Source organism: Leopardus geoffroyi, chromosome C1, assembly GCF_018350155.1.
Source record: "Leopardus geoffroyi isolate Oge1 chromosome C1, O.geoffroyi_Oge1_pat1.0, whole genome shotgun sequence".
Classification (NCBI taxonomy): Eukaryota; Metazoa; Chordata; class Mammalia; order Carnivora; family Felidae; genus Leopardus; species Leopardus geoffroyi.
Window position 1 is genome coordinate 218563920 of NC_059328.1, and position 26470 is coordinate 218590389.

At 48.2% G+C, this 26470-nt stretch overlaps 1 protein-coding gene across 8 annotated transcripts in view; it reads right to left on the minus strand.

Annotated features, from left to right (window-relative positions):
• Positions 1–223: 223 nt before the first annotated feature.
• Positions 224–26470, minus strand: part of COL6A3 (collagen type VI alpha 3 chain) — an 81227-nt gene continuing 54980 nt past the window's right edge. For all 8 annotated transcript variants that reach the window (XM_045481853.1, XM_045481851.1, XM_045481852.1 and 5 more), the window contains 18 exons: positions 26179–26241; positions 25388–25450; positions 23608–23658; positions 23360–23395; positions 22846–22908; positions 21928–21990; positions 20652–20684; positions 20531–20567; positions 20418–20429; positions 19828–20321; positions 18240–18336; positions 16765–17463; positions 15357–15459; positions 11910–12307; positions 10354–10617; positions 9237–9335; positions 1593–1757; positions 224–935 (listed from right to left, as the gene is read on the minus strand). In XM_045481853.1, the coding sequence (XP_045337809.1) occupies positions 895–935; positions 1593–1757; positions 9237–9335; positions 10354–10617; positions 11910–12307; positions 15357–15459; positions 16765–17463; positions 18240–18336; positions 19828–20321; positions 20418–20429; positions 20531–20567; positions 20652–20684; positions 21928–21990; positions 22846–22908; positions 23360–23395; positions 23608–23658; positions 25388–25450; positions 26179–26241 (2781 nt within the window). In that variant the 3' untranslated portion in view covers positions 224–894. The remainder of the gene's footprint in view (positions 936–1592; positions 1758–9236; positions 9336–10353; positions 10618–11909; positions 12308–15356; positions 15460–16764; positions 17464–18239; positions 18337–19827; positions 20322–20417; positions 20430–20530; positions 20568–20651; positions 20685–21927; positions 21991–22845; positions 22909–23359; positions 23396–23607; positions 23659–25387; positions 25451–26178; positions 26242–26470) is intronic.

Sequence of the window (26470 nt, forward strand, 5' to 3'; positions counted from 1 at the left end):
CAGGACCACGGGCCTGGGCTGGGCCCCCTTTCCCCGGCCCGGGGTCACTGTGACAGTAAGTGCTACAGAAAACCAGACGGCCAATGACACCAAGCCCACAACACTTTCAATATACTTTATTAAAAAGTTTCTTTGTATAAATTTCCTAAAATCTTTAAAATTAAAATTAAACCCCCTCCCCACCCCCCCACCCTGCATAAAAAAAAAAAAAAACCACACAACATTAGAGGAATGCCAAAAATATTCTCTATTATGACTTTCTTCATTCTTTAATGAAGGCATTGGTCCCACAACAGTGCACCAAAATTCAGGGATTTTGCTTCCTTCTAACTAGGTCGTTTGTTAGAGGCTTTAGGAAAAGAAAATTAGCTTGACGTCTAATCTAGGAAATTGGGGGGGAGATTAAAAAGTCGGAATCGTGTTTCTTCACCGTACACAGGCTTTCCATCTAAAGTCATGCTCTTTAAGCATGCTCATTAAGTCATGCTCATTAAGCAAGAGGGAAGAAATGAACCAAGCAGAAGTATATAGAGTAGCAGTGAAATTTGGAGTTCCGTTCTAGATCTTACACTTGCCCGACACAGGCATAGCGTGAAACTCCAGAGGGGATCTGAGCTTACAGACATGTCCACATAAACACCAGCAGTGGATAACTATTACACAACGTTCAAAGTATATGATATAACTGCCTGGAGACAGAGAGCGTTGGGTCCACAGACACATTTAGCACCATATTGATAGGTCATGCGGCAGAACGGTTCGTCCCAAGTTCGAACGTACATCAAAGCGGGAAATGGAACAGTGCAAGGATGTCTATACCCAGAGCTTCTACAGAGACGACTCGGAAATGGCTGCCTCCTTCTTCAAGAGGTATGTGGTGCTGGTCGGCCACGCTTAGGTCCCCATGGCAGCCATGACTCCGGGGTTGACGAGCGCTGAGCATTGATGGAAGGGGCGGGCCGGTGAGGTGGGAGAGAAGAGGAGGGAAAAAAGCCACATCACTGACCCAAAAGGACACAAAAACGATCCCACGGCTTCTAGTTTTCCTCCCCAGTCTTTCTTCCCCGCTCAGTGCCTTTAATGGCGCCCCTGGCACTCCCTGGCCTGGGATCTGGGTCTGCGTGTGGAATCTGAGCCCATCTGCTACCTTGCATCACCAGCCAGGCCCCTGGGCACCCTATACTTTCCCATTCTGGCACCAGCCGGGCACCCGGAGAAGCTGTTCTTTCTGTGTTAGCAGTCGAGTTGCCCAACGTAACGGAGATACTGGGTGGCCCCAGTGTCCACATCAGTATAAAGACGAAGCAAAATTATTTAAAGATGAGCAGGAAAGAATAGTTTGGTCTTGTGTTTCTTCGTGGGCAAAAACCCAAGTACACAAGAATGTTTTTAGGAAACAGTAATAATTCAGAAAATTAATTTCACGTGTTCTATTTGAGCATCTTCCATATCTAAAGATACAACGTACCCCCTTTGTCCTATCCACCATAATCATTGTAATTCTTATATCTTAAAAAAGGTGAATCATCGGCCCGGACCTCTTGTCTGATTTGCAAAAGCCACAAACGCAAAAAGAACAAGCAATCACTTACCGGGAGCGCAAACCTTTTCACATTCTTTCTGTGAATTAAATCTGTTCTCGTTGCCACCGCAACCTCCGTACCAGAATCTCGCACAGCTTTTGGTGTCCGCGTCGTAGTACCATTTTAGTATGAATTTCCTGCAAGTCCCTTCTTCTTTGGGTAGCTTACATATATCTTTAATAACGGGATGAAAACAGAGCATCATTTAGGACACGCTAAGGACTCTGCTCCCAGCGCGAGGGGCTGAAGGTCTTATCACAAGGCTGACCAGGCAAACAGGAGAGTTTTGAGAAGGGAAACCTGTCACCCTCCCCACGCCTCCACCTTCTGGCTGTCGGACGCACATGAATCTCACCCACAGCAATAATGCAGTCGCCTTGATGAAAGGGCCTCGCCAATTTTACTTGGACCCCAAATGCAAGCCACTGTTACTGGATAATTTCAGATGGAATGAACTGTTTCCCCTTTTCCCATCATGGGGCCTTTTACCGTCCAATTCCTTCAACACTAAAGCCCAGCTAAGAAACTACCTCTTAAAACTATGGCACTTTCTACTCCTCGGCCAAATGGCACGTAAGTTCGGTCAGATTCTAGTTTAAACAGAAGGCTGTATATCTCGTTACAAGACGAGCAGAGGGGAAATAAAACTCAACGTGGAAAAGAAACATCTTTCTGAGTATATGTGCATGTATGCCTGTGCGTGTGTGCGTGTGTGTGCGTGTGTGTGTGTGCTGGCAGCCTTCGAGAGCAGCCAAATTAAACAAGCAAAGCAAAGTGCTACCGCTGCTGTAAAATGCACGATGGCAAAAATGTCACATTGCAAAGCTGTTTTGAAGACATGGAGGCATTCTTTGTCCCGTTAAGGAAGTTTATGTTTTCAATGCATACTTCTGGTGTGGCCCAGCTGCAAAGTAATGGCGACGTCAGACCCATTGCACAACGCCTGCAAAGAAAAGTTGACAGCCCTTCCACAGGAAAACATCTGTTTACAGAGTCTTCTGGCAAACTCCAGGTCATGCTGGGAAAGAGGAGCATTAATGTCAACCATCTTCTGTAAGTTTGAAAAACGTAATCCTTCCTTCTATAAAACTCCCTGGAGGGGACAGTGCTACATGTTTGCGGGAGTAGCCAACACGCCTGAGTCACCGGGCCCTCCCCACGCAGGGCTGACGTCCCCACCCCGGGCTGACGTCCCCACCCCCGTGGGTTGCTCACGGCGGCAGAGCTGGTGAGCACGTGCAGGTCTGATTGTACCAAGAAGTGAAAGGAAAACTTAAATCTTCAGGTAAAAAACCAAAGCTTGGGTCAACCGTCATGGACCAGACTCAGGTACACAGGATTTAGGCTCAGAATTGGCCCAAAACATTCCCTGGGGACATGGGAGAGGCCATCACCTAGGCACAGACTGGTGGCTCCACAGTCTCTCCTCGTTGCAGACCCTCTCAAGGGCCCAGAAAGCCAGTGGCCCTACCAAGAGCCTTGGAAGACCCAACGAAGCCAGAAGAAAATGACGGCAATTACAAAAACAACTTTCTTCCTCCCAAATGTGCCTACCACCAAAGGAAAATGCCTGGCTTTCAAGAAATGTCCTGCGGGGAAGTGAGCAAAGCAAGAGTATTTCAACCACCGAAATTTATCCCTCATTTGCCAGTGGGTTCCCCTTTGAGTGTGAGGCTTGGGCCAAATGGTTGACTCGTCCCCCTTCCTTCTTCCCCTGAGCATCCCTCACATGGCTCACGTCTGTTCCATCTAATTTGTTCCACATGTCATCAGTCCTTGCCACCTCTGTTTAGCTATTCTGTTCCCATTCCCCCGTGCTCTTCTGAAGCAGACACGGGAAGTCTCCCCAGACCTGAAGCCACACAGCCCAGGGGCCGCCCTGCAGAAGGACACTCTGTCCCCTGACTGGTTGGCTTCTCCAGCCTCCTAGGGTTTTCATCGGAATGGTTCATCACCAAACTATCACTCCTGAAATTCCACAACCTTTACGCCAGTGACAGTCGCTGCTAAGATCCTGTAGCTTTACCAAGATGACATAGGGGCGCTGGCACCGTGGGCACACAGATATTTGGTAGACCAAGAGAAACATATTAATGAGGGCCCTGCACTGTTGGAAGACAAAAACATGGGACTCTTCCCTCGTAAAGCATGGAAATGAAAGGTTTTGTCCTAAGAAGCCTTGTAGTTTTCATTCCCATCATCCTGACTTCTGAGACGTGCCATGTAGACAGGACTCAGCTGTGTCTGTGCTAAAACAACCATCTTAAAGACACAAAACTAAAAATGTCTTATTGTCCAAAGAGGTGTTGATTAGATGGACCTCACTGAGCTTTTCCCCCGAACAAGTGTTTGGACACAACAGTTGCCCAGGTTTTCACTCCAAAATGAGTGTGCCCTTTGGGCACAAGCCTGGAAGAAGCCCGGAGTCCCCTCTGATGTGAGAGGAAGGTCAGGCTGCATACTCACTAACTTTCTCCTCCTTCTGTTGAGAACCCAACAGGAGCCTGAAGGCCAATAGGGAGCGACATTTTCAATAACCTTTCCTGATTCACTTTTGCCGAGAATAACCACTTAATAGGTTCCATCTGAAAAGATAGAGCTGAAAGGTTGTGGATTCAGATCACTCTCTGGTGACACTTGCCGGTGAAATATGAACTGGTCAATGGGCACCAGTGAGCATCCAAATACAAGAGGAAACTGAGGCAAGGGCATCTGGAAAACCCTGCCAGGGAATCCACCTGTTCACAGAAGCCATGGGAGCCAACCTAGGAGTCTTAGAACAGCAACCACAGGGTGGAAGGTGCCCTAAGAAACATGAAAGACGTGTGCATGTGTACATGTGTGCGTGTGCACATGTGTGCGTGCATGCCCACGCGTTCTATTCATTTAAAAAATTAGGAGGGCTATGCATGGGGTCATTAACAGTGGTCATCAATGCTTCAACTACAGGAGTCATATTTTCTTAGGTTTTTTTTTTTTGTAAGTTCTGGATTCTCCACAACGAATATCTATGATTTTATAATTAGAAAGAGATACTACTCTTTGAAACACATAAAGGGTTCAACTGAAAATCTTGCCTTTTTTATAGTTTGAGATTTCTAGAATTTTTTTTAATGTTTTATTTATTTTTGATACAGAGAGAGAGACAGAGCATGAGCAGGGGAGGGGCAGACAGAGAAGGAGACACAGAATCCGAAGCAGGCTCCGGGCTCCGAGCTGTCACGGGGCTCAAACCCACGAACCACGAGATCATGACCTGAGCCGAAGTCGGACGCTTAACCGACTGAGCCACCCAGGCACCCCCAATTTGAGATTTCTATAGTGTCTATGAGTAGCATTTAAAAGTTATCAGCTTTGGGGCACCTGGGTGGCTCAGTCGGTTAAGCATCCAACTCTTGGTTCCAGCTCAGGTCATGATCTCACGGTTCATGAGTTCCAACACTGATCGCCATGTGTTCTAAATCCAAAGTGCTACACTGTAACAAAATACAGTTCCTTGTAACAAACCCCAGTGAATCTTTTATTCATGGAGGTTAAAAAAAAAAAGGCAAGGAAAAGTATCTAACCTTTAAATTTTTTTTTTTCCAACGTTTATTCATTTTTGGGACAGAGAGAGACAGAGCATGAACGGGGGAGGGGCAGAGAGAGAGGGAGACACAGAATCGGAAACAGGCTCCAGGCTCTGAGCCATCAGCCCAGAGCCTGATGCGGGGCTCGAACTCACGGACCGCGAGATCGTGACCTGGCTGAAGTCGGATGCTTAACCGACTGCACCACCCAGGCGCCCCTCTAACCTTTAATACGAAGAAAGGGGCACATCTTTGTTTCTAATTAACTGGTACTGCGAAAAACAAGAGAAATTAACCTGTACTCACAACTACCTATAAAAACCAGTTTTTAAACTTAACTTTGCCTCCGCTGCCTAGAAAAAACATCTTTGGAGAGATCATTTATAGTATGCATAGTAATTGATATTTAGATGCAGCTACTGAGTAAGAATACAGTGAATATATTTTTAAAAGTTACTTAATAAAGTGATTCACTGTCTCTCTTTTTTTACCTGCAAAAATAGGAGTATCATAAAAACGTTTTACCCCCCTGGAGAAAATTCCTAAGATGACTTAACTATGGCAGGGGACAGGGGAGGGAGGAGGTTGGGAGACAGGGGAAGCTCTTGTCTCCTGATTCTTCTTTCCCATTCGGAGGTTTAAACATTTTAAAGTAAGTATCTGAACGATTTCCTTCAAAAGAGTTCTCAAAGACTCACAGGCACTACCAAAATCCCTTTTCTCTGCCACATGGTGAAAGGAGACCTAAGGGTTCAAGGTCTGGATTAGGGCACCTGGGTGGCTCAGTCATTTGAGCGTCTGACTTCAGCTCAGGTCATGATCTCGCAGTCTGTGAGTTCGAGCCCCATGTCGGGCTTTGTGCTGACAGTTCAGAGCCCGGAGCCTGGAGCCTGCTTCGGATTCTGTGTCTCCCTCTCTCACTTCCCCTCCCCTGCTCATGCTCTGTCTCTCTCTGTCTCAAAAATAAATAAGCATTAAAAAAAAATTAAATATCTGGATTAAAAGGACTTTCCTAACTCTGAACCCATGACTCAGTCTTAAGCAACAAACACAACAGCCCAGTCAGATTCTTGTTTAACGATTATGTTGTTTATATCAACTAAACATTGTTTATATATTCCTGTCCCTTCTGGGCCACACAAAAAAAGAACCAAAAACATCCCCAAGTCTTGCCATGGAATTTACTCTCAGTCATTTTCTCTCAATGAAGCACCGAATTTGCAGGAATTTTACAATCTCTACTCTCTATGAGGGGTAAAGTTACCAGTGACCAGGAAATAACAGACAGATTTCAATTACTTTGAAGTCAGAATTTCATCTTCCCTGACCCAAATCTTTGGGGAAATCCTAGTGAGTTCTTTGCCGCTTCTCTCTGAGCTCGAGCACCATGCTGGGAACCAAGTCACCATGGAGGTGACCCAGGAAGGGGGCAGAAGGGGGACAGGAGCTGAAAGGACCCCCGTGCAAGGGACAAAGGCTCAACCATGGTGTCTTCATGCAAGACTCAGAAGACGCCTTATGTGCAGAAATCAAAGAGGCAAAGACAGATGTCTTCTCCACATACTTCTCCTTTTGTTTGAGTTGAAAATTACAACCTTAAAAGCTTTTATAAAATCCTTTTATACAATCTCGAACAAGTTCAAGTTTAATTACCCTATCTACCCTGAATTCCTGAATTCTTTCTATGCCTCTTTTCTACATCTCTTTCTCTTCGATATCTCCTTCGAGATCTCTTTTCTTATAAATTTATATCGAGAGGAGAGAACGTCTTATTTTTCAGCCAACCTTTCCAGTGAGAAGGCTGCAAGAGTTTGAAAAATGCATGGCTGCCTCTAACATAGACCAATTCCTAAACTTGCTTCCAAAAGCGGATTTTTTAAAACTTTTTCCAGTTCTATATGTAATTCATTTCTTTACAGTAATTACACACCTATGTGTATGATAGTTCCACAATTCCTGCATTGACTTAGTTACTTTATTTCTCGTAAACTCCCAATGCCACCTGTCAATAGGGGTTGTGGCTGTCCTAATGGATGACAGAAAGAGAGAGAGATAGATGGATATAGACATAATACAGTATAGATACATATATAGATACAGATACAGATATATAAAGGTGCAGATATAGATCACTGATATATGTGTGCACAGATACACGGCTATAGGGCAAGTCCACTGATGGCATAAAATATTCCAGCAATAGAGAAGATTCTCTCTAGAAACAACTAAAAGAATCAAGAGGCCTCTCCTCCCGAGGGGCCACAAAGAGATGGGGGTGTGGAGACAGAAATCATCCAATATTATTTACACACAGATGAGATGGGATGCAGTCTCTACAGAAAGGTGGAGACTGGAGGTGAAGAAACAGACATCATCTTCAAAACTTGCAGAGCAAAGAGTAAAATGATAGGATCCTCATGGTGCCCGGGTGGCTCCATCAGTTAAGCGTCCAACACTCGATGTCATGATCTCACAGTTCACGGTTCATGAGATCGAGCCCCGTGTCGGCCTCTGCCCCGGACACGGAGCCTCCTTAAGACTCTCTCCCTGTTCCTCTGCCCTTCTCCCCAGCTTGTGCACTTTCTTTCTCTCTTTCTCTCAAAGGAAGAAAGAAGAAAGAAAGAAAGAAAGAAAGAAAGAAAGAAAGAAAGAAAAGAAGAAAGAAAGAGAAAGAAAGAAAGAAAGAAAGAAAGAAGAAAGAAAGAAGAAAGAAAGAAAGAGAAAGAAAGAAAGGAAGAAAGAAAGGAAGAAAGAAAGAAAGAAAGAAAGAAAGAAAGAGAAAGAAAGAGGAAAAGAAGGAAGAATCCTCACTAATGGCTCAGAAAGCAATGTGTCGCTGCTTCTGACAATGCCGTGAGTATTGAGAAAGCAATGAGCTTTTAAATCCAGAACAAAGGCAGCGTGCCTCGGCAAATGCCTTCTATCAGAGTCCGCGGCAGAAATAAACATTGTAAAGAGGGACGCCTTCCTTCTCTGGATGGCGGCCAGCATATCAAAGAATCAGGACTTGTCTTCACAGCGAGGGGGGTCTATAAAACAATACCATAGGTAAATGCCCATGGAATGTTGACTTCGGAGACCGGTGCCAACATCTTCTGAAGAACACTTAATATACGCAAAGCACACCAACTATATCAATAATCAGTTTCTCAAGGGAGAACAGTCTAAGCTCAGGGTCCACTGGACAAGGGTGAAGGTCTGGAAGGATCACGGAATCCCACTGCCCAGGAACAAAAGCACGTATCAGCTGTCGGTTCCAGAAACAGGTCGAACTTGTCACTCACGTAAGGGTACGCACACTTGGGCTCAGGCACACGGACAGTGGGATGATAGGGTAAGCCAGGGTGTGTGCTTAGGGAATGAGGACCAGAACATCCCTCCCGTGGTTCGCTTCCAAACGCATGCCTTTCACGGGTTCTAATCTTGGTTGTTTTGTGTTCTTTTAAGCAGCTGTCATTAGATTAAGTCACCGAGTGGACAAATCCCTATGCTTCCAGCTTCATGAACCATAAATCAACTCTAGTCCCAACAGGAGGCTCAGGGGAACCTGATGAACAGACACATGAACTCCTGGCTATAGCCCCAAAGCAACGACCATCTGGCTTTCTTTTAAGAGTCTGGTGACAGGAAAGGAAAGCCACTATTTACAACTTGGACTACGCAGAATCACACCACATTGGGCCACAAGAGCCGAGGTGGAACATTCCCATAGAAGTCAGACTTGCCTGAGAATCAGAATCCCAGTGGATGACCCAGAGTCGAGGCTTCAAAGGCTTTGAAATGTCTGGTAGAGGGGAGCCTGGTTGGCTCAGTTGGTTAAGCATCTGACTCTTGGTTTTGGCTCAGGTCATATCTCATGGTTCGTGGGATCAAGCTCCAAGTCTGGCTCTGCACTGACAGTGTGGAGGCTGCTTGGGATTCTCTCTCCCACTCTCTGCCCCTCCCTGGCAAACGCACATGTTCTCCATCTCTCTCTCTCCCTCTCTCCCTCTCTCTCTCTCAAAAAAAATAAACAAAATTTGTTTTAATGTCTGGTAGAATGCTTTCTTAGTGTTGTTAATGGACCCAATACTTCACAACTCACCTGCTTCACCACCAGCCAATGGCTCTGTGCTCACCATCAGATTGATGGTTGAACTAGAAGCTGACCTTGCTTGTGGTGGAGACGGAGGCTGAGCTTTCTCTAGAAAAGAGAAAATACACGCGACTGGTAAGAAACACAGACACGGAAGGGCTTAGGAATTCTCAGCAACTGAGGCAGGCTGCCTTTCTGGGTTACCATCTCATGCAAGGGCGAGCCTCCGACACACAGAGACAGGCCAAGTCTCTGCAGACACTCCCGAGGTCCACTCATCTCATTGGGCAAATGGAGGGAATCTCTGAACTCTGAACAAATCCTCCCATTTCCCAGGTAACCTCTTCCATCCACATGCTTCCGTCCATGAAAATGGAGCCCCAGCGTGGAAGGCGTTTTGCACCCACATCTTCACAGATTACATGGTGACTGATGGGAATTCCCTTTCTTCAGGTATAATTCCTTGACCTGAATTACGCTAGCCCAAATAGAAAGGCATGGGGGTGGGGGAATCCGGGAGAAGCTTCAAAGGGGAGGGGGATGGTGGGATTGTAGCTAACAGAGCCAGGAAACACATGCAAGGGCAGGTCGAGGGCCTCGGTGCCGAGGCGGAGCCAGGGAGACAAGAGGCCACGGAAGGCAGAGCCACAGCCTGCTGCACCGGGGATGGAATGTGATGCCCTCTGCGCCTGGCTGTGCGTGTCCCCTGGTCTTAGGGTGCTAAGAAGCATGGACTCCTAGGTTCCTCTCTGAGAAGCAGTGACTCTGGGGGGTGTTTTCTGTTCACTGAACTTGCAAACAAACTTTAGAAACACGGTTATGGTGGGCAGTCAAGGCCCCAGTCAGGGTCCACGAATGGATTTCTTTCTCCCAGAGAAGGGACTTCACCTTAGGCCAAACGGATCTGGCTCCCCCCATAAAGCATCCCAGGACCCCCACGGCAGGACAACAGTTCACAAGGAACCCATCTTCCGCGGGATTAATTTACGAAACGGGGCACAACCAAAACACCCAGGACAACCTCATCATTTCAGATCCAGTGAATAAGAACCATCCCCTTTATGTCCTGTTTGACAGTCCATGCGGAAATCAGGTACTGGCTGCTCAGGGTGGCTCACGTACTCACTTGTAGTGAAACTTCCTTGGTAGGCAGCTCTGACCTGAGACTTCAAGTAGCAAAGCACCACCACGTGGTACGTGTGCCCAGCGAGCAGGCCCCCGATGGCACGCTCCGTGACCGACAGGTTCTGCCTCAGCACCAGGGACTGATCGTGGGCCGAGGTGACAGTGAGGTCATAAAAGTAAGGACTGGGGGGCTCGGGCCTCTCCCAGTGGATTCTGGCGCTGTTCTCTGTGACGTCCGACACCTGGACCTCCCGGGACGCCTTAACTGGAAAACAGATGGAAGCAGAATGTGGGGATAAAACTTAAAACCCCACGTGACTGTAGCACACAGGCAGCAGAAGAACAGAAGCGATGTATCAGCAGGCAACTGGGTGGGAATTCGGGGGAGCAAGGAACTAATTTCTTGTTTGAGCTCCTGAGAACTGTTAGTCTCGTAAGCTACCGACATACACGAAACGTGGAATTCATAATCTCATTATTCATCAGCAAGATGCATCACTATTTCTTTTCTATGGAGAATCTGTGCTGTTAAGGAGAAACTTTGAAAACACACAGTCCAGGGGCACCTGGGGGGGTTCAGTCGGTTGAGCATCTGACTCTGGCTCAGGTCACGATCTCGCGGTTTGTGACTTCGAGCCCCGCGTCAGGCTCTGTGCTGACAGCTCAGAGCCTGGAGCCTGCTTCGGATTCTGTGTCTCCCTCTCTCTGTCCTTCCTCTGCTCTCACTCACTCTCTCTCTCTCAAAAATAAATGAACATAAAAAAAGGAAAAAGAAAACACAGTCCAGTGTGCTAATCTGAAACGAGACATCCAAAACAGAATGAGCTCCGTAATTTAGAATGTGTTAAACTCCAGGGCGTGACAGGAAATTCTTTTAAAGGAATCCCTGCTTTCTCTCTGTTCATCAAATGAAGACAATTTCTACCTTTTCACAGACACACTCATTCCGCCTTCACCTTTCTATATGGTTTGTGACTCTCTAGTATCTTCTAGCATCAGAGGAAAAAATAAAACAAATTCTGGGTCTCATTAAGCCCACCCACCCTCATATCTCATTCCATCTGGAAGGTGTCTTCCCCATGGACGGCATTTGTGGGGCAGGGGGGTTGATCGTCCAGGCTGTGACTTGCCCTATTGGAATCATCCCAATATTGCCAACATCCCAATATTGGCAATATTCACCAAACATCCCAATATTGCCACAGCGTGCATCTTGGGGCCTCCTTCCCGCGGGAAAACCCGAGATGGGGTTCGGGGCCCGGGGTGGGCAGTGGGGGAAGGAGGCAGCAGAGGGCGGGAGACCCATTTCATCTGCTTTTTGTGAGGAGCTCCCCAGCCTCACAGAGCTAAGAGACAGGTGGCTTCCTAACAGAAAAAAAGCAACGCTTTGACAATCGCACGCTCTGACCGGCACCTTCTAAAACGCATCATCATCTAGATGTACAAATCCCAACTCAGTGTCGGCATTTCAACTGCTTTATAAACAGGCTTCGAAGGACGTGCCCTGAGCGCAGGGAATAAGGATGTCACAGCTGGGCCCTCACGGTGCTTTCTTACCCACGGGCTTAGCAGCGTCTGTCTTGCTGGTGGCCAGTTTGGCGGCCTGGGGCTTGGCGGCCTCGGGCTTGGCGGCCGCTGGTTTGGCTGCGGCAGGGGGTCTCACAGCTGCCGGCTTCGCGGCCGCCAGCTTCGCGGCCACTGGCTTCGCAGCCACTGCGGGTCTGACCGTGGCCGTCTTGGTGGCCTCGGGCTTGGCGGCCACGGGTCTCCCAGACACCGGTCTCGAGGCCGCCGGTTTAGGCACAGCTGGCTTTGCTGCGACCGGCTTAGAGGCCGGCAGGTTTACTACTGTGACTGGTTTCGTCGTGGTGGTCACCGCTTCTGTGGAGGCCACTGGCTTCGCTGTGGTCACTAGTCTGGATGCGGGACTCGAAGTCACGTTATTCGGAATATTTCTGTTAAGACAAATTAAGTACTGTTTAATATTATTGTTGTTTGATATTTAATTATTTAATTTATCATGTAATATAAGTATATTTATATATTTATATAAATTAGTGTAATATTATATAACATAAAATATATAAATATAAATATATAATATATATAAATATATTATATTATGTATAATATATATTATTAATTATATTATAATTATATAATATATAATATAATAATATATAATACAATTATATATATTAATATATAATAATAATATATAGTAGTATATATTATAAATATATAATATATAAAATATTTTATATATTATATAATATTACATATTATAATATGCATATGTACATATACATAATACATATGTAAAATATGTATATTATATATTCTATAATATTACATATATACATATTATATATAAATGTAATAATATAGAATATATAATATAATATTGTTTAATATTTAACTATTGTTAAACATTACATGTCTTTGCCAGCTATCTACACTTTACAAAAACACAATCCCACGAGCTATGTGAAATTTGCTGCTTTATCAAAATGCACGCAGTAGTTCTGATATTACACATCAGTGTTGCTTATATTAAACTCTTTCCTTTTAGAATCGTGCCACAGAAAAGATACTGAAAAGCATATAAAGTAATAGAATCATTAAAAATGAAGCCCACAGGGGCGCCCGGGTGGCTGAGTCAGTTAAGCATCTTGACTCTTGGTTTCAGCTCAGATCGTAATGTCACGGTTGGTGAGTTCAAGCCCCGAGCTGGGCTCTGTGCTGACAGTGGGGAGCCTGCTTGGGATTCTCTCTCTTCCTCTCTCTCTCTGCCCCTCCTCTCCCTGCTCTCTCTCTCTCTCTCTCTCTCAAAATAAATTATTCCTTTAAAAAGTGAAGCCTAGGGGCGCCTGGGTGGCACAGTCAGTTAAGCGTCCGACTTCAGCCAGGTCACGATCTCGCGGTCCGTGAGTTCGAGCCCCGCGTCAGGCTCTGGGCTGATGGCTCAGAGCCTGGAGCCTGTTTCCGATTCTGTGTCTCCCTCTCTCTCTGCCCCTCCCCCGTTCATGCCCTGTCTCTCTCTGTCCCAAAAATAAATAAACATTGAAAAAAAAAATTAAAAAAAAAAAAGTGAAGCCTATATTGTACTATACGTACATCTGTCATCTTAATTCTAATTTATACAATAAGGGCAGGAGAATGTAAAGAGACAATAATAAATACTTTAATTATTATTCTTGTTAGCAAAATTACAGTAATAATACTCGAACAACATTCGAAATGTAAAAATTGACCAACTGAAACATATACACCAAGAATTAAAAAAAAAAAAAAAACCCGTTAACAGCTACTCTCATGATAAGAAAATATCCATTCAACCAAATGCTGTGCTGAGCTCAAAATTTTAAGGTCGGTGTATACTTTCACTCCCAGACCTTATTGTGTGTGTGTGTTTGCATTAATTTTCGCGTGTGTGGTGGTTGTTTTCTTTTTTTCACAATGTCTTGATCTATTATGAACCTCTAGAAAGAACGGCAACATAAGGAGATACGGATCCACCAACAGCTGCACGGATCAACCCTGTGTCCACTTCCGGCCCCGAGATGGGCACTCGTGAATTCCTAGAGCTGTCACACGCCATGTGTTCGGCAGTAGATTTTTCAGTTGATGTCATAAAACCTCAAATACTATATTGCCCATTCTGTCTTCCTAAAGATCAGGTTACGAATGTTTGAGAGGAATCCGAAAGACAATTAAGGCGAGGGAAAGAGAGCCCCTGAACCTGGACAGAGCAGGACACACAGCACGACACCAGAAAGGGTCACAGCGCCCTCAGCGGTGATTTTCAGCCTGAGAACGGAGTACCTTTCTCCAGGGACAAGGGCAAGAGCTGAAGGACAGAAGGGCTGGTAGAGGGAGGCGGTTCTCTGTCCCCACCCTGGTGGTCAGCCGGGAGTAAGCCACATACTCATTTTTCAAGGATTAAGTCAGGTCTGCATCTCCTCTGGGGGCTACAGGCAGAACCCTCTGCTCCCCGACAAAGCGTGACAGTCTGTGGCACGCCCTTTAGGGGCACAACTTGCTGGCACATCGGCCGGGCTCAGTTCCTGCCACCACGTGGCCATCGCCTAGCCCTCTGTGACACGGCCACCCGGCCCTCCTCTCCGCTCCTGGAGTTGGCACCAAAGACAGAGCTGAGCCAGCATCCCCGTGGGTACGAGCCCCCCAGCCCCCACCCTCTCGTCTGCCTTCCTGCAAGAACACGCACGTCGCCTCCCGATGTCACCACCATCACCTATGTTATCATGGCACTAATCGTTTTAAGTCTTGGAGCCCATTTCTTGGTTAATGTATTCAGTCCTTCCATACGAGATCATTTCACACCAGGTGCTGTAGACTGTTTAAACACATGGCCCCAACTCCCCACCCTCTCTGTCCCCATGCCCTTCACAGTGTGATGTGACAGGGCCTCCCATGGAGTCTAGTCCCCCGCTGTTGAATCTAGCCCGGCTGGCCCACTGGACCCGCTGGCTCTCTGGACATGCCTTGGCCAACAGACTGCGGCAGAAGTAACCGTTCGCTGGCTCCAGTCTCGGCCCCAAGAGGCCTCACGGCCTCTGCCTTCTCTCACGGAACCCTTCCCATCCACCTGGGAGCCAACTCCCAACACTGCCTCCTGGAGAAGGAGAGGCCATGTGGAGCCGAGGCGAGCCAACTGGCCGAGACCATCCTGACCACCGTCCACAGCCGACAGCTGACATGACCACAAACATGTGAGCGAGCCCAGCTGAGCCCAAGCAGAAACTGCTAACCCACAGAACCGCGCGTTAAATAAACAGTTGTTTTAAGCCACTACGTTTCGGGCAGTCTGCTCTGCAGCCAAAGCGAAGGGATACAACAGATTCTCTGCAGAGCATGCTCCACGTCTCTGGAAGTCACAGTCTCTGGATTTCAATGTCCCCGTCATGAAGTTAGACATTGTCTGGAGGACCTCCGCCCTCTCTCTAGCACTGTAGTTTTTAAGACAATCGTGACGATACTTACAACTGTTTGTGACCAAACTTCACAGGATTCTTTGTCAGTTGGTCCCCTTGGAACCAATCACACTGTTTCCTGATATCTGGGGACAAGTAAAAAGCATTTTCACCTGCAGAGAAAGAGAGGGAAAAAAATATCTTGCAAGTGCCTGTAGATCACATGCAAATTAAAATTAATCTGCTAACGAGTTCAGTGGAGCCCACAGCAGGCAGTCCGTGTGTATTTGTTGAGTTCATTCATTCCCCCAGACAAGCTAAGTCCAATCAATTTAAACAGTAAGCCTACCGGTCCTCGATCCATAAAACATCTCAAGCCAAAATCTTTTGTTTGGCAATAGTTGGGTGATGAGGTTTGAAGAAAAGATTCACTCAGTGTGAAGGGAAGATAGGAATCAAAGAAAAATCACAGAGTTTAACAGGTTCCCAGCTCCTGAACATCAAATTGTGATCGAATTACTTGTAATATTTTCTCAATGCTGTGTTTAATAAAACTTTTGTTTTTAATCTTTGGAAGGCAGTGACAGCATTCCCAGTGTGAACTTGCTGGCCTACCTTTGCTGCATGTTTTTCCTCTGAGACTCTGGAGGGACAGGCCTTCACAAACCGGAACGCTGTTTTCACAGAGCTCACCTTTCCCTTGAATAGTAAACTCTCCACACATGCGTGGAGGACAGCTCCCTCACTTATGAGACACTCTCCTCTGCTGACCTGGGGCCATGAACTGCGCTGACCTGGGGCCATGAGCTGCGGCCGGGCCCTGGGGCATCAGGAGAACGATACCCTCCCTCAGGGACCATGCATTCTACTGGGACCACAGATCACACAAATGAATAACCAGCAGGCCTTGGGATAGATATGGTAATTAGCATCCAGACTAACGATGAGAAAGCCTTGGGAGTGGGGAGCATTCACGGTGAGTAGGGGCAACTAGAGATATGCTTTGAGGATGATTGTGGGTTTGCCGCTAAAGCACAGGTGGAGAGAGATCCCAGGGAGGAGAGTCCCATCAGCAAAGGCCCAGAAGTTTCCAAGTATGGGGCTAGCGGCTAAGCCCAGATCCATGCAACTCCTTCTAGGAGCTTCCCTATTTATTATGTCATGCATAATAAGTGGGCACTTGATCCGCGGTATACTCGCAGGGTCTATGGCTGGGAGGCGCCCAAGCAAATTTGGTTGAATATAGGAGTCAACAAGGACAGGATGTCCAGCTGTGGGTTCACTGTCAACCTTGGCTCCTAAAGTGCGTCTGAGACACGACAGGTGTCATACGTATGTGTGTCGAATGAACGAACAAGTCAGCATCAGCGCGCTAGACGTCTCTTCCGCGCCCGCGGCCCCACGTCCCTGATGGCCCGAGGGTATGGGCTGGCAGGAAGACCCTGACCCGGGCCCATGCTGTCCCCTGAAGGACTTACTGCTGACGAAGGATGGCAACAACCTCCCAAAGCGCATCAGCGGCTCCTCATTGAGCTCGGTCGACTTATCCAACAGTTTGAAGAAGACGTCGCTTGGCTCACTGGCGAAGTTGTACAGCTCCTTGACGTTCACCTTCCTGCCAATGCCCAGAATCACGAAGAAGTAACCCTTGCACTTGGCCTGCAAGATGACCCCCTGGGCCTCTTCCAGCTGCTGCTTGTCGACCTCTCCCGTCAGCATCAGAACCACGACTTTCATGTCCCGTGGGTTGGGTGCGCTTTCGAAGACGTTCTCTATGGTGTATTGGATGGCGCGGCCCAAGTCCCTGGTGCCCTGCAGCTGTGTCATTCTGCTGCTGAGAAAGTCCACCAGCTTCTCCTTGGAGCCGTAGTCCGTCAGGGAGAACTCCACCTTCACGGGGGGCACGCTGGCGTTCCCTGCCGACTCATAGGGCGCGTGTTGCACCACCGCCACCCTGGCAAAGTGCTGGGCGGCCTTGGGGTCTGGGCTCAGGTCCAGCTGTCTGACCAGGTACCCTATGTACTTCCTCATCTCATTGAACTGGAACAAGCTGGTGGACTCGGAGCTATCTAAGATGAAAGCCATGTCGATGTCCACGTCGCTGCCCGCCGCTCTCCTGTCCCTGAAGGAAGGCCTCCAGCTGCCAAAGCCACAGGACGGGTCAATGTTGCAGATGTCTAGAAAGAAGACAGGCAGCCCGTTTATTCTGTGACTCCCACTGCAAGACTGTACATTAATCTGTTGGGAGTCGGGGGTAATTAAATCGTCACATAATACAGAAGCTTATTCATAGCTTGCTGCCTTTTTGTGGCCAGATTTCAGTTTTCATCACCTAACACTCAACCAAACAGATCAGTAAGCTGAAATCCTTATTCTGATACTATGGTATTGGTGTTAGAAGGAGGAAGAGGAGGGAGAGGAGGGGGAGGGAGAGGGAGGAGGGGAGATGCTGGAGGGAGAGGGAAACGGGGAAGGGAAAAAAGGGTGGAGGAGGGAGACGGAGGGGGAAGGGAAGGAAGCGGGGGAGAGGGAGGGGGAAGAAGGATGGGGAGGAGGGGGAGAGGAAGGGAGAAAGAAGAATTAGGGGAGAAGGGAGGGGAGGGGAGGGAGGGGAGGGGAGGGGAGGGAAGAAAACTACTTCTTTGCCACGCTGAAGAAATGTGTTCTAGAAAGGCACAAAGCCAGATCATTGAAATCTGGACTCCAAGGTCAAAATGTAAGCAGAGCCTACTTTCTCCTTTATTTCCTGTCTATCAAAGAGAAGCTCTGCCTGAGGGGTTCCACTTTAAATATGGAAACTACTTATGTAGGAATTACACTGGCAAACGCAAGGCGTGATGAATCTTCATGCAACTCAGGCCCTTTACATGGATGACAAATATTCGTTCCAATGTCGCCCCGTGGAGAGTACAGTACATCTTGTAACAGACTGTCCTGTTCGAGAAGCCCTTACCCAGGCAAACGTGACACGTCAGGACGGTCTTCAAGAAGTCGGTGAGGTCTCTCCTAGGGGGCAGGACAAGCGCGTGTCCCACTGCGGTGTTATTGATCTGGTTCAAACAAAAGGAAATGCTTGGTAGGAGTGTCCGTGATAAGTAACCACTTGAAAATGGAGCAGGGGAGTCGAGTCGTGTCCATAAAATAAGCTTCCCAACAGATCACCCCCTCTTCTCGGGGGTGGTGTTGGTGGGGTTTGGGAGGAGGTGCTGAGCTTAATAGGAAAACACAGGCTTTCTTCTGTGGAGCTGAGCTGAAGTTCAGATCCCTCTCCTGCACTTTCCGCTGGGCCCGAAGGAAAATTATTTAACCTCTCTGAGGTCCAATTTCCTGAGCCGAAAATGGGGGTAATGTTAAATTCCCCATGTCCAATTACATGATGCGTGGGAAATGGCTGCTATAGCTCTAGGAAAATAGTGGGCACTTGGAATGGCACAGTTATTCTCAGCCACAATAACAGCCACCGACACACGTTAGCTCCAAATTCTCCCAGAAGGGGATTTAACCACAAGGCAGGTAGTGAAATCGCTTCTAGAAGGTTCAAGAAGCCCTGCTCATCACGGTGCCTTGGGACCCCATCACTAAGTATTCATTGCGTGTAAAAGTAAAGTTAACTAATGAATGAATAATTGACTTTTCGAACTTGCTGGGACACTGCTGTTAAGAAACACAAGTGGTTCTGGGTCACTCAGCCCACACGAGGGAAAATGTACATAAATGAGCCCCTTATGAGGGCAGACAGCTGAAAGCCCAAGCTGGATTCCCAGGCCCAGCGTTGTGTGCTCAAACGGGCCTGTGGTTTGGCAGAATAAACCCTGAGGGACGGTACCAATGACCAGACCGTCTTTCGCTGACGTGGGCAGGGGTAAAACCATAGAATACCCAGTCTTGGAGGGAAGACGGTAGGGACCATCCCTCCCCCACTTTGCCTTTCACAGGCGAGAAACCTAAAACACAGAGAGGTTAAGTGACATGACCATATTACTTCGGTGACTTCAAGCTAGAAAGTGGGCAGGCTGGAACAAGGGCTCTTTCCCATCATGCCCACTGCCCACTCGGCCTGAGCAATGCAGCCATCATTGGCACTGAGTAAATATTAAGTGATGAATTAGCCAATTATGATATATATCATTGTCACAATTAAACCAGCTATTTAAGCAAACGACAAGGGAGCGCTTTGCGGCTTCACCGCGAAGGCTGACCATCCTGGCTGAAGAAAGGTTGGAACAGGGGTGCATGGACGTCTGGGGGACCTCCCTAGGGCACTGGCGGCCTCAGGGTCAGCCCTGGGAGAGTCTCCTCCAGCAGGTGAGGAAGGACCCAGTGGGAATAAATCACAGGCATGTGGATGTCGCTCTAGAGCCAGAGCCACTCGGCTGTCCCGGAAATATTGCTCAAGTAGCTGCCAATCACAACAGCCTCATCCAGGGGTTTTTGGAAACTATGGTGCATGAATCCATCAAGCAGGCACCAGGTGCCCGAGAACATTCTCAGAGCCCAAGAAGAGCCGAAGGAGATGTCAACCGTGCCCACAGGGTACAGACCTGCAACGCGCTGATAAGCTGCCGGTCCTCCTGGCTCGTGAGGAACAAGGGGGTGATCCCCGCATCCGAAAGCTTTAGCACAGCCTCCCTGAGCTGTGGGGACGCCCTCGTGGGCTTATTGCTGAAGAAAACAGCCACTTTCCTCATCAGGAATCCGTTCCTCACACGCTTAAACGTGTTTCTGGCCACGAAGGACATGGCCGTTTCCAGACTCTGTTGCTTGGACGTCAGAGCCACCTGAAGGTTCTTGATCTTGTCCAAGAGGACCGACTTCTTCTTGGAGTCGGCAAACCGGATCTCCGTGGTCACCTCGTTGTTGTAGGTGACCACGGCCACGCGTGCCCCCCGCGGGCAGTTGCTCTCAGCAATGGTCAGGTCGCCCACGATGCTCAGGAGCACATCCCTCATCCGGCTAAACGTGTCTTGGGTCACCCCCTCCGAGGTGTCTAAGGCAAAGGCCAGTTCCGTCGGGAAGACGGGGCATTCCAGGGGCCCTGTGGGAAGTGGTGGGTTTTCAAAGACAAACTTTACTTACCGGGAAAGGGGTCTTCTTCCCGCAGGAGAAAGTCAGACGGCTGAAGTCAACTTACCGTAGCAGCAAGCTAGAAAAGAAACAGAGAGAGGAGTGAAACACAGGTAGCGCATGAGCATTTCAAACATGAGAGCAGACGTGCGTCACAGACAGCAAAGATCATGTACTTACGACATTTATCTTTGATGCTTTGGACAAGGGCACATTGCTTTAAAAAGAAAGGAAAGAAGCGTGAGGGGGGCGGACAAGAGGCTTACAGCTCAACGACTGGTGATACACACATGCAACTTACATCCATGGAGTCACCTCTGTTGCCCTTGGGACCCTGTGGAACGAGAAGGAGAGGGTGAGAAGCACCACAGATGCGCGGGACCGGCAACGTGACAGAAACACGGCTGAGGGAGCAAAGGTGGGTCTGGGCTGCCCTTGACCGTTTTCAGGCTCTCCCTGTAAATCTGACTTTACTGCTCAAGGAACAAAAGAGAGGGGAAACTTTGAGGACAGAAGTGTTTCCCCTGCAAAATAAAAAGCTCCACACCCCGAAAACCTGGAAGGTTGTGACAAATCAAAGGGATCACACATTTGGGCTCGAGTCTAAACATGACTTCTCCTGAGAGTAGAGCTTTCTTTCCACCTGCGATCTTCTCCTGTTCACAGAAGGGACAGCGACGCGTCACTTAGCTAAGCCTCAGCTCCAGATCTAAAGCACACTGGCTGGATACCACCCCAGAGGAGGTCCAAGGACAGACCCATGGCTGCTCTCAGGGTCTTATCACAATACACAGCCGCCCTGACAGCCAAGCAGTTGTCTCCTGGGCCAGTCAGGTGCGTTTCCACAAGACTACAGACTGCCTTAACTTTCTCCGTTAAATGCTTCACTTTCTTAAAGGCAGAAGTCAGCTGACGTAGCCTTTACCCAAGTCTGACCAGCCTAATCCCTCCACCTTTCCTTATACGAGTGATTGTCCATCATTCTTTGAACCTCACGAAATTTAACGTAGGGAGACAAGATAGGGAGAAATTCAAGTAAGGAAACGAAGATATTCATAATGAAGAAATGCAAGGGAAAAGCTGCAGAAGGTCGCCCTCTTGGCCCCAGGTGGCCCAGCACTCGTGGGTTTTAAACCATAAATCAGAAGCTGTCTTGGGGATTTTATAGACCACAGGAAATAGTTCGCAAACCGACGTCTGACATAAATTATACTATTTCTACAAGATGCAACCAAGAGGTATTAGAACTTGTCCTCTCTCTCTCTTTTTTTTTTTTTGTCCTGTACACAAACCTCAAACCTACCCCAGGAAATTATAAAGGCAAATTACAATATACCCTAGACCACAAGGTTCCACAAGAAACTTCTTTGGAACGTTTCTGGTTAGTCTCAAATTCAAAAGCTCTTTTCTCCATTGTGACATCAAAAGAAAAGTGGTTTATAAAAAAAAAAATCAATGACAACAAAAATGCAGCACGTCTTTTCTGGGAGGGAAGGAGGCTGTAGGAAGTTTACAAAGGGACACATGTGAAGCTTCCAGCCCATGGCTGGACTGGAACTGCGTGGGTGGGTACTTACAGATGGTCCTGGGTAGCCAGGGTCCCCCTTCTGCCCAATTGCCCCTGGAGGTCCTGAATTTCCCTAGAAAAGGCAGAACAAACAGTGAGATGCTTGCCCAAGAACGATCAAGAAGACTATCCATGGAGGGGCGCCTGGCGGGCTCAGTTAAACGCCTGACTTCGGCTCAGGTCACGATCTTACAGTTTGTGAGTTCGAGCCCCGCATCGGGCTCTGTGCTGACAGCTCAGAGCCCGGAGCCCGCTTCGGATTCTGTCTCCCTCCTTCTCTGCCCCTCCCCCCCCTTCTCTTTCTCTCTCTCTTTCAAAAATAAAATAAACGTCAAAAAATTTTTAAATAAAAATTTAAAAAAAAAGACGATCCACGGATGGGCAAGAATGCAATAAACGGCAATCAGTGAGACCAGCGCTCGGTGCAGATAACCAATCCAACGTGGTAAAACCACCTGGAAAAGTAAATGATGCAGTTTGTCTCCACTGAGCAAATTAACAGGACCGTATGACGATTTTAACTATATTTCAAGCTAAAAATAACTGTTTCCCACATCGAGACCGCGACATGCTAATTCAGGACTCGGCGCAATCTTAAGAGGATGAGTAAACATCCACTGAAGACAGTCATTTGGAGCCGAAAGCAGCTTCAGGAAGAGGACTGTTATGCTTTGGAGGCGGGGAGCGCGGGGTCTGGTGATCCTTGAGATGTGTTAGCAGAAGGGCTTCTGGGGCCTCCCCGTAAGGGCAGCACGGCTGAAGAAGGCAGTGCAGACAACCACAAGGTTGTCCTCAGGACACTGGCCTGGGGCCTAGGACTCCTTTTCTTGTACCCCACATGCCACCAGCCAGGTTGCCGGTGAAGAAGGAGAATGTTCACCACACGTGTTCTCATCCCCCACCTGCAGCCAGGTGCGGGCAGACTCACCCTTCGGCCCCTGATGCCTTTGGGTCCTGGTCCTCCATCCGTCCCAGGCTCGCCAGGGGCACCCTGCAAAGAGAGCCAGGAAGAGGCACATTAAGTTCTGAAACGGAGGGTCCAGCAGGGGGCCCCCGGGCATCTGGGCCACACTCCCCAGGGCAGCCCAATGGCTACCTCTGGTTTACATTCCACTGGGTTACTAGTACGTCCGTGTCCTCCACAGATGCAGCCTTAGTTTACCGCCCCCACGATGACGATGTCATACAGATCAGAGCACGTCGAGTTTACAAAGTGTGTGATTGCCGTGTCATTTGATCCAACCCTCGCAAGGCCCAAGGCAAGTACACTGTCCACTGTCACCTCCACTTAACGGGTGAGGGAGTATCTCGGAGAGGGCGGGGCCTTCGTAAGCGGCTGACCCCACACTGACACCACAATATTCCGATTTTCAGCCCATGCACATGCCAGACGCAGCCCCCCAAAATGGTGACGTTTCACCACCAGGGGAATGTTTATTTACCTTTGGACCAGGGTACCCAGGGAATCCTCTTTCTCCCTGTAAGAGACAAATAAATAACTCAGTTTTGGGTCCTACTTCACATGCATCTAAAAGAAATTATTCTTGAGCAGAAACGAATACACCCACGGAGTCACCAAGACAAAAAAAAAAAAAAAAAAAAAACTCATGATATTCCAACAAAATTTTGAGAAATACTTCTCTAAAGACACAAGACGCCAGAAGCTCAGGAATCCTCAGCAGATACGCACTTTTCTGCCTTTGCGTCCTTCACCGCCAACCCCATCTCTGCCATCATCGCCCTGGGGGTGGAAAGGGAGCATTACTGCAGGCCGCCACGCTGGGCACCCCACAACCACTCTGTCTAGATCCCGGAGCACAGGGTCGTTGGGTCCCTGAAGGGTTCCCAGATCAAGGAAGTGTTCCTGCTCCCACCCCATCCTCCAGGTGTAAACAAGACAGCCGTCTGCAAGTAAGCGGGCTTAATGGACTCCTTCGGGAAAATGGTGCTGGTGCGCCACCAATAAAAAGAACATCTGACAGCCACCGGGAAAGACAGCACTTGGGTGTGGAATCAAAGGCCCGCGGAATCTCTGAGACTCTTAGAGCAGAAAGGACTCCCAAAAGTCACCTTGCCAAAGTGCGTCCTTGACTCTTTGATTCTAGCAGGAACGCAGGACTCAGTCTCTCACGCCCTCCTGAGTCTCCTGCGCTCAGACCTTCTCTCCTCTCCCCCCATGGCTTCCCCCCCTCCTTCCAGGTCATGCGACTGGACTGCCTTCTTTCCAAACACCCCCCCTCCCTACGCTCTCCAATCTGTCCCATCACACCCTCGCGGGAGACTTTCAGAACTGCACTCCATTGACTATTCCAAAAGAATCAGAACAATATGTGTGAAATATATACACTGGTATCTCTAAAACATACGCAGAGCATGCTATTTAGTTAATTTAAAGTTTTAAGCAAACATCAACAGCTAAAGAGCCATTGCCCCCAAATTTATGGACACACCATCAAGAGATTTCCTTCTGGTCTGAACAGATTTTAAAGCCTGATTTTTTTCCCCCCTCTGCTTCTGAAACTGAAAGTAACAGAAACGGATCCTTCAAACTTCAGTTTTCTGTAGAGAGGTTACATACACACACACAAAAATATTTTAAAGTTTGGGATTATAAATCAGATCAACCGGGCTCTCAAAACTTTCTTAAAACAGTCTATAGAGGGGCGCCTGGGTGGCGCAGTCGGTTGAGCGTCCGACTTCAACCAGGTCACGATCTCGCGATCCGTGAGTTCGAGCCCCGCGTCAGGCTCTGGGCTGATGGCTCAGAGCCTGGAGCCTGTTTCCGATTCTGTGTCTCCCTCTCTCTCTGCCCCTCCCCCGTTCATGCTCTGTCTCTCTGTCCCAAAAATAAATAAACGTTGAAAAAAAAAATAAATAAAATAAATTAAAAAAAAAAAAAAAAACAAGTCTATAGATTTCTTTGCCCTGTACAGAAGTGTATATTAAAAAAAGTATCGTTCGTGAGCAGTCAGATTGTCTTTAGATAATATTTTAAAAAATGAGTTATCAAGGTAATAACTTCTATTCCTAGGATGTCTCATCCAAAGGAAACAGTTTCAATCTGGATTGAGACCTGATCAGGTATGATTCCATTTTAACCAAAGGACATTTATTTCTCGGCAGAAAAACTCCATCTAGTCACGGTCACAAACCATTTGCAGGACGATAATGAAGGCGGTTCAAGCTTCAGTGAGTCCCCACATTCACTTACCAGGAAAAACACAAGAAAAAAAATGTCTTTCCCCACTCTTCCCCGATGTAATGAAACTTATTTGGAAATTGATTTGCTATTTATAAGCAGTCAGTCTCACTGCATTCGGTCACATCCCCAAGACACAAGGGGCAACTATCCAGTTACCTGTTTAGGACCAACCCAACTTGCAAGAGAAAGGCTAGCCCAAAGAAAGGCCCCATCTCCCCTGCCTCGCACCTTCCAGCAAAGGATTGGCCACAGCACATCCTGATCTTACCGTCTCCCCTCGGGGGCCCCGGCTCCCGACTCCTCCCTTTGGTCCCGGCTCTCCAGGCTCGCCCTACACACGAGAAACAAGGCTGAGACAGCTGTGGGGCTGAGACCATTTAAAACATGATTCCAAGCAATTTCTGTTCTACGTGATGCCGGCGGTAAGGTAAAGTCAGTGGGTGTTGACGACAGCAGGGAAACCCGCCCCCCCACCACCAAGAGACCGAGAGACAACAGTGGATTCACACGAACACATTTCCTTTACTGAGAAAAGGCTGCCCTTTGAGGCCCGTTCTGATAAATTGTGTTTTTTCTTAAGGCTTATGGAAAGTCGGTTCTCAGACAGTCTTTGTATGACAGGCTGCTGTTATCCAAAAGAGTCGGGGAGCGGGGCCTCTTGGATTAGCTAAATATGGCCAGCAGAGCTCTGTGCGTGCGGTGCCAGTGTTTACAGAATGTGTGTTCAATGCAACACTGGGGCCGTGCTAAGCGCCTCCCATCTGCTCTGATGACTCCAAGGAGGCCAAACTCCCGTCACATACACAGGCACGAACAGATCAGGGAATCCACCGGCTGCTGGCAGGTTCTGGCCGCAAGAAAGCCAACCCGCTGAGTCTAGCCCGTGAGTTCCCTTCAGGTGGGACAGGACAGGGATCCCACTGGCCAAGCCGGGCTGGCAGCTGGGGAGGCTGGATGCAGACTAAGCAGGTGAGCACACGGACAGATGAGGGGAAGGCCACAGAGGGTATGGCTGGGCCCCGACCTCAGGAAATGAGCTCTACTTTGGTTAAGACAAACCTTTCTTCCCAGGGGACCGACCCTGCCACGTTCTCCAGGAGCACCCGCAGTCCCTCCGCTTCCCTGGAGCAGGGAGAGGAGCACGTCAATGAAATATTCACCCTCCAGCCAGAGGTCCTGCACTCGGCCCCCACCCCGCAGCACTCAGGGCCAAGTGCGGTGCCGGAGACCCAAACGCACACAGACATGGCTTGTGCAAATCTAACACATCCGTGTGACCGCTCGGAACCAGCCTCCACAAACCAACCCGTGTTGCAGTTAATATCCCGAGCCCCTGGCTAGAAGAGAAGAA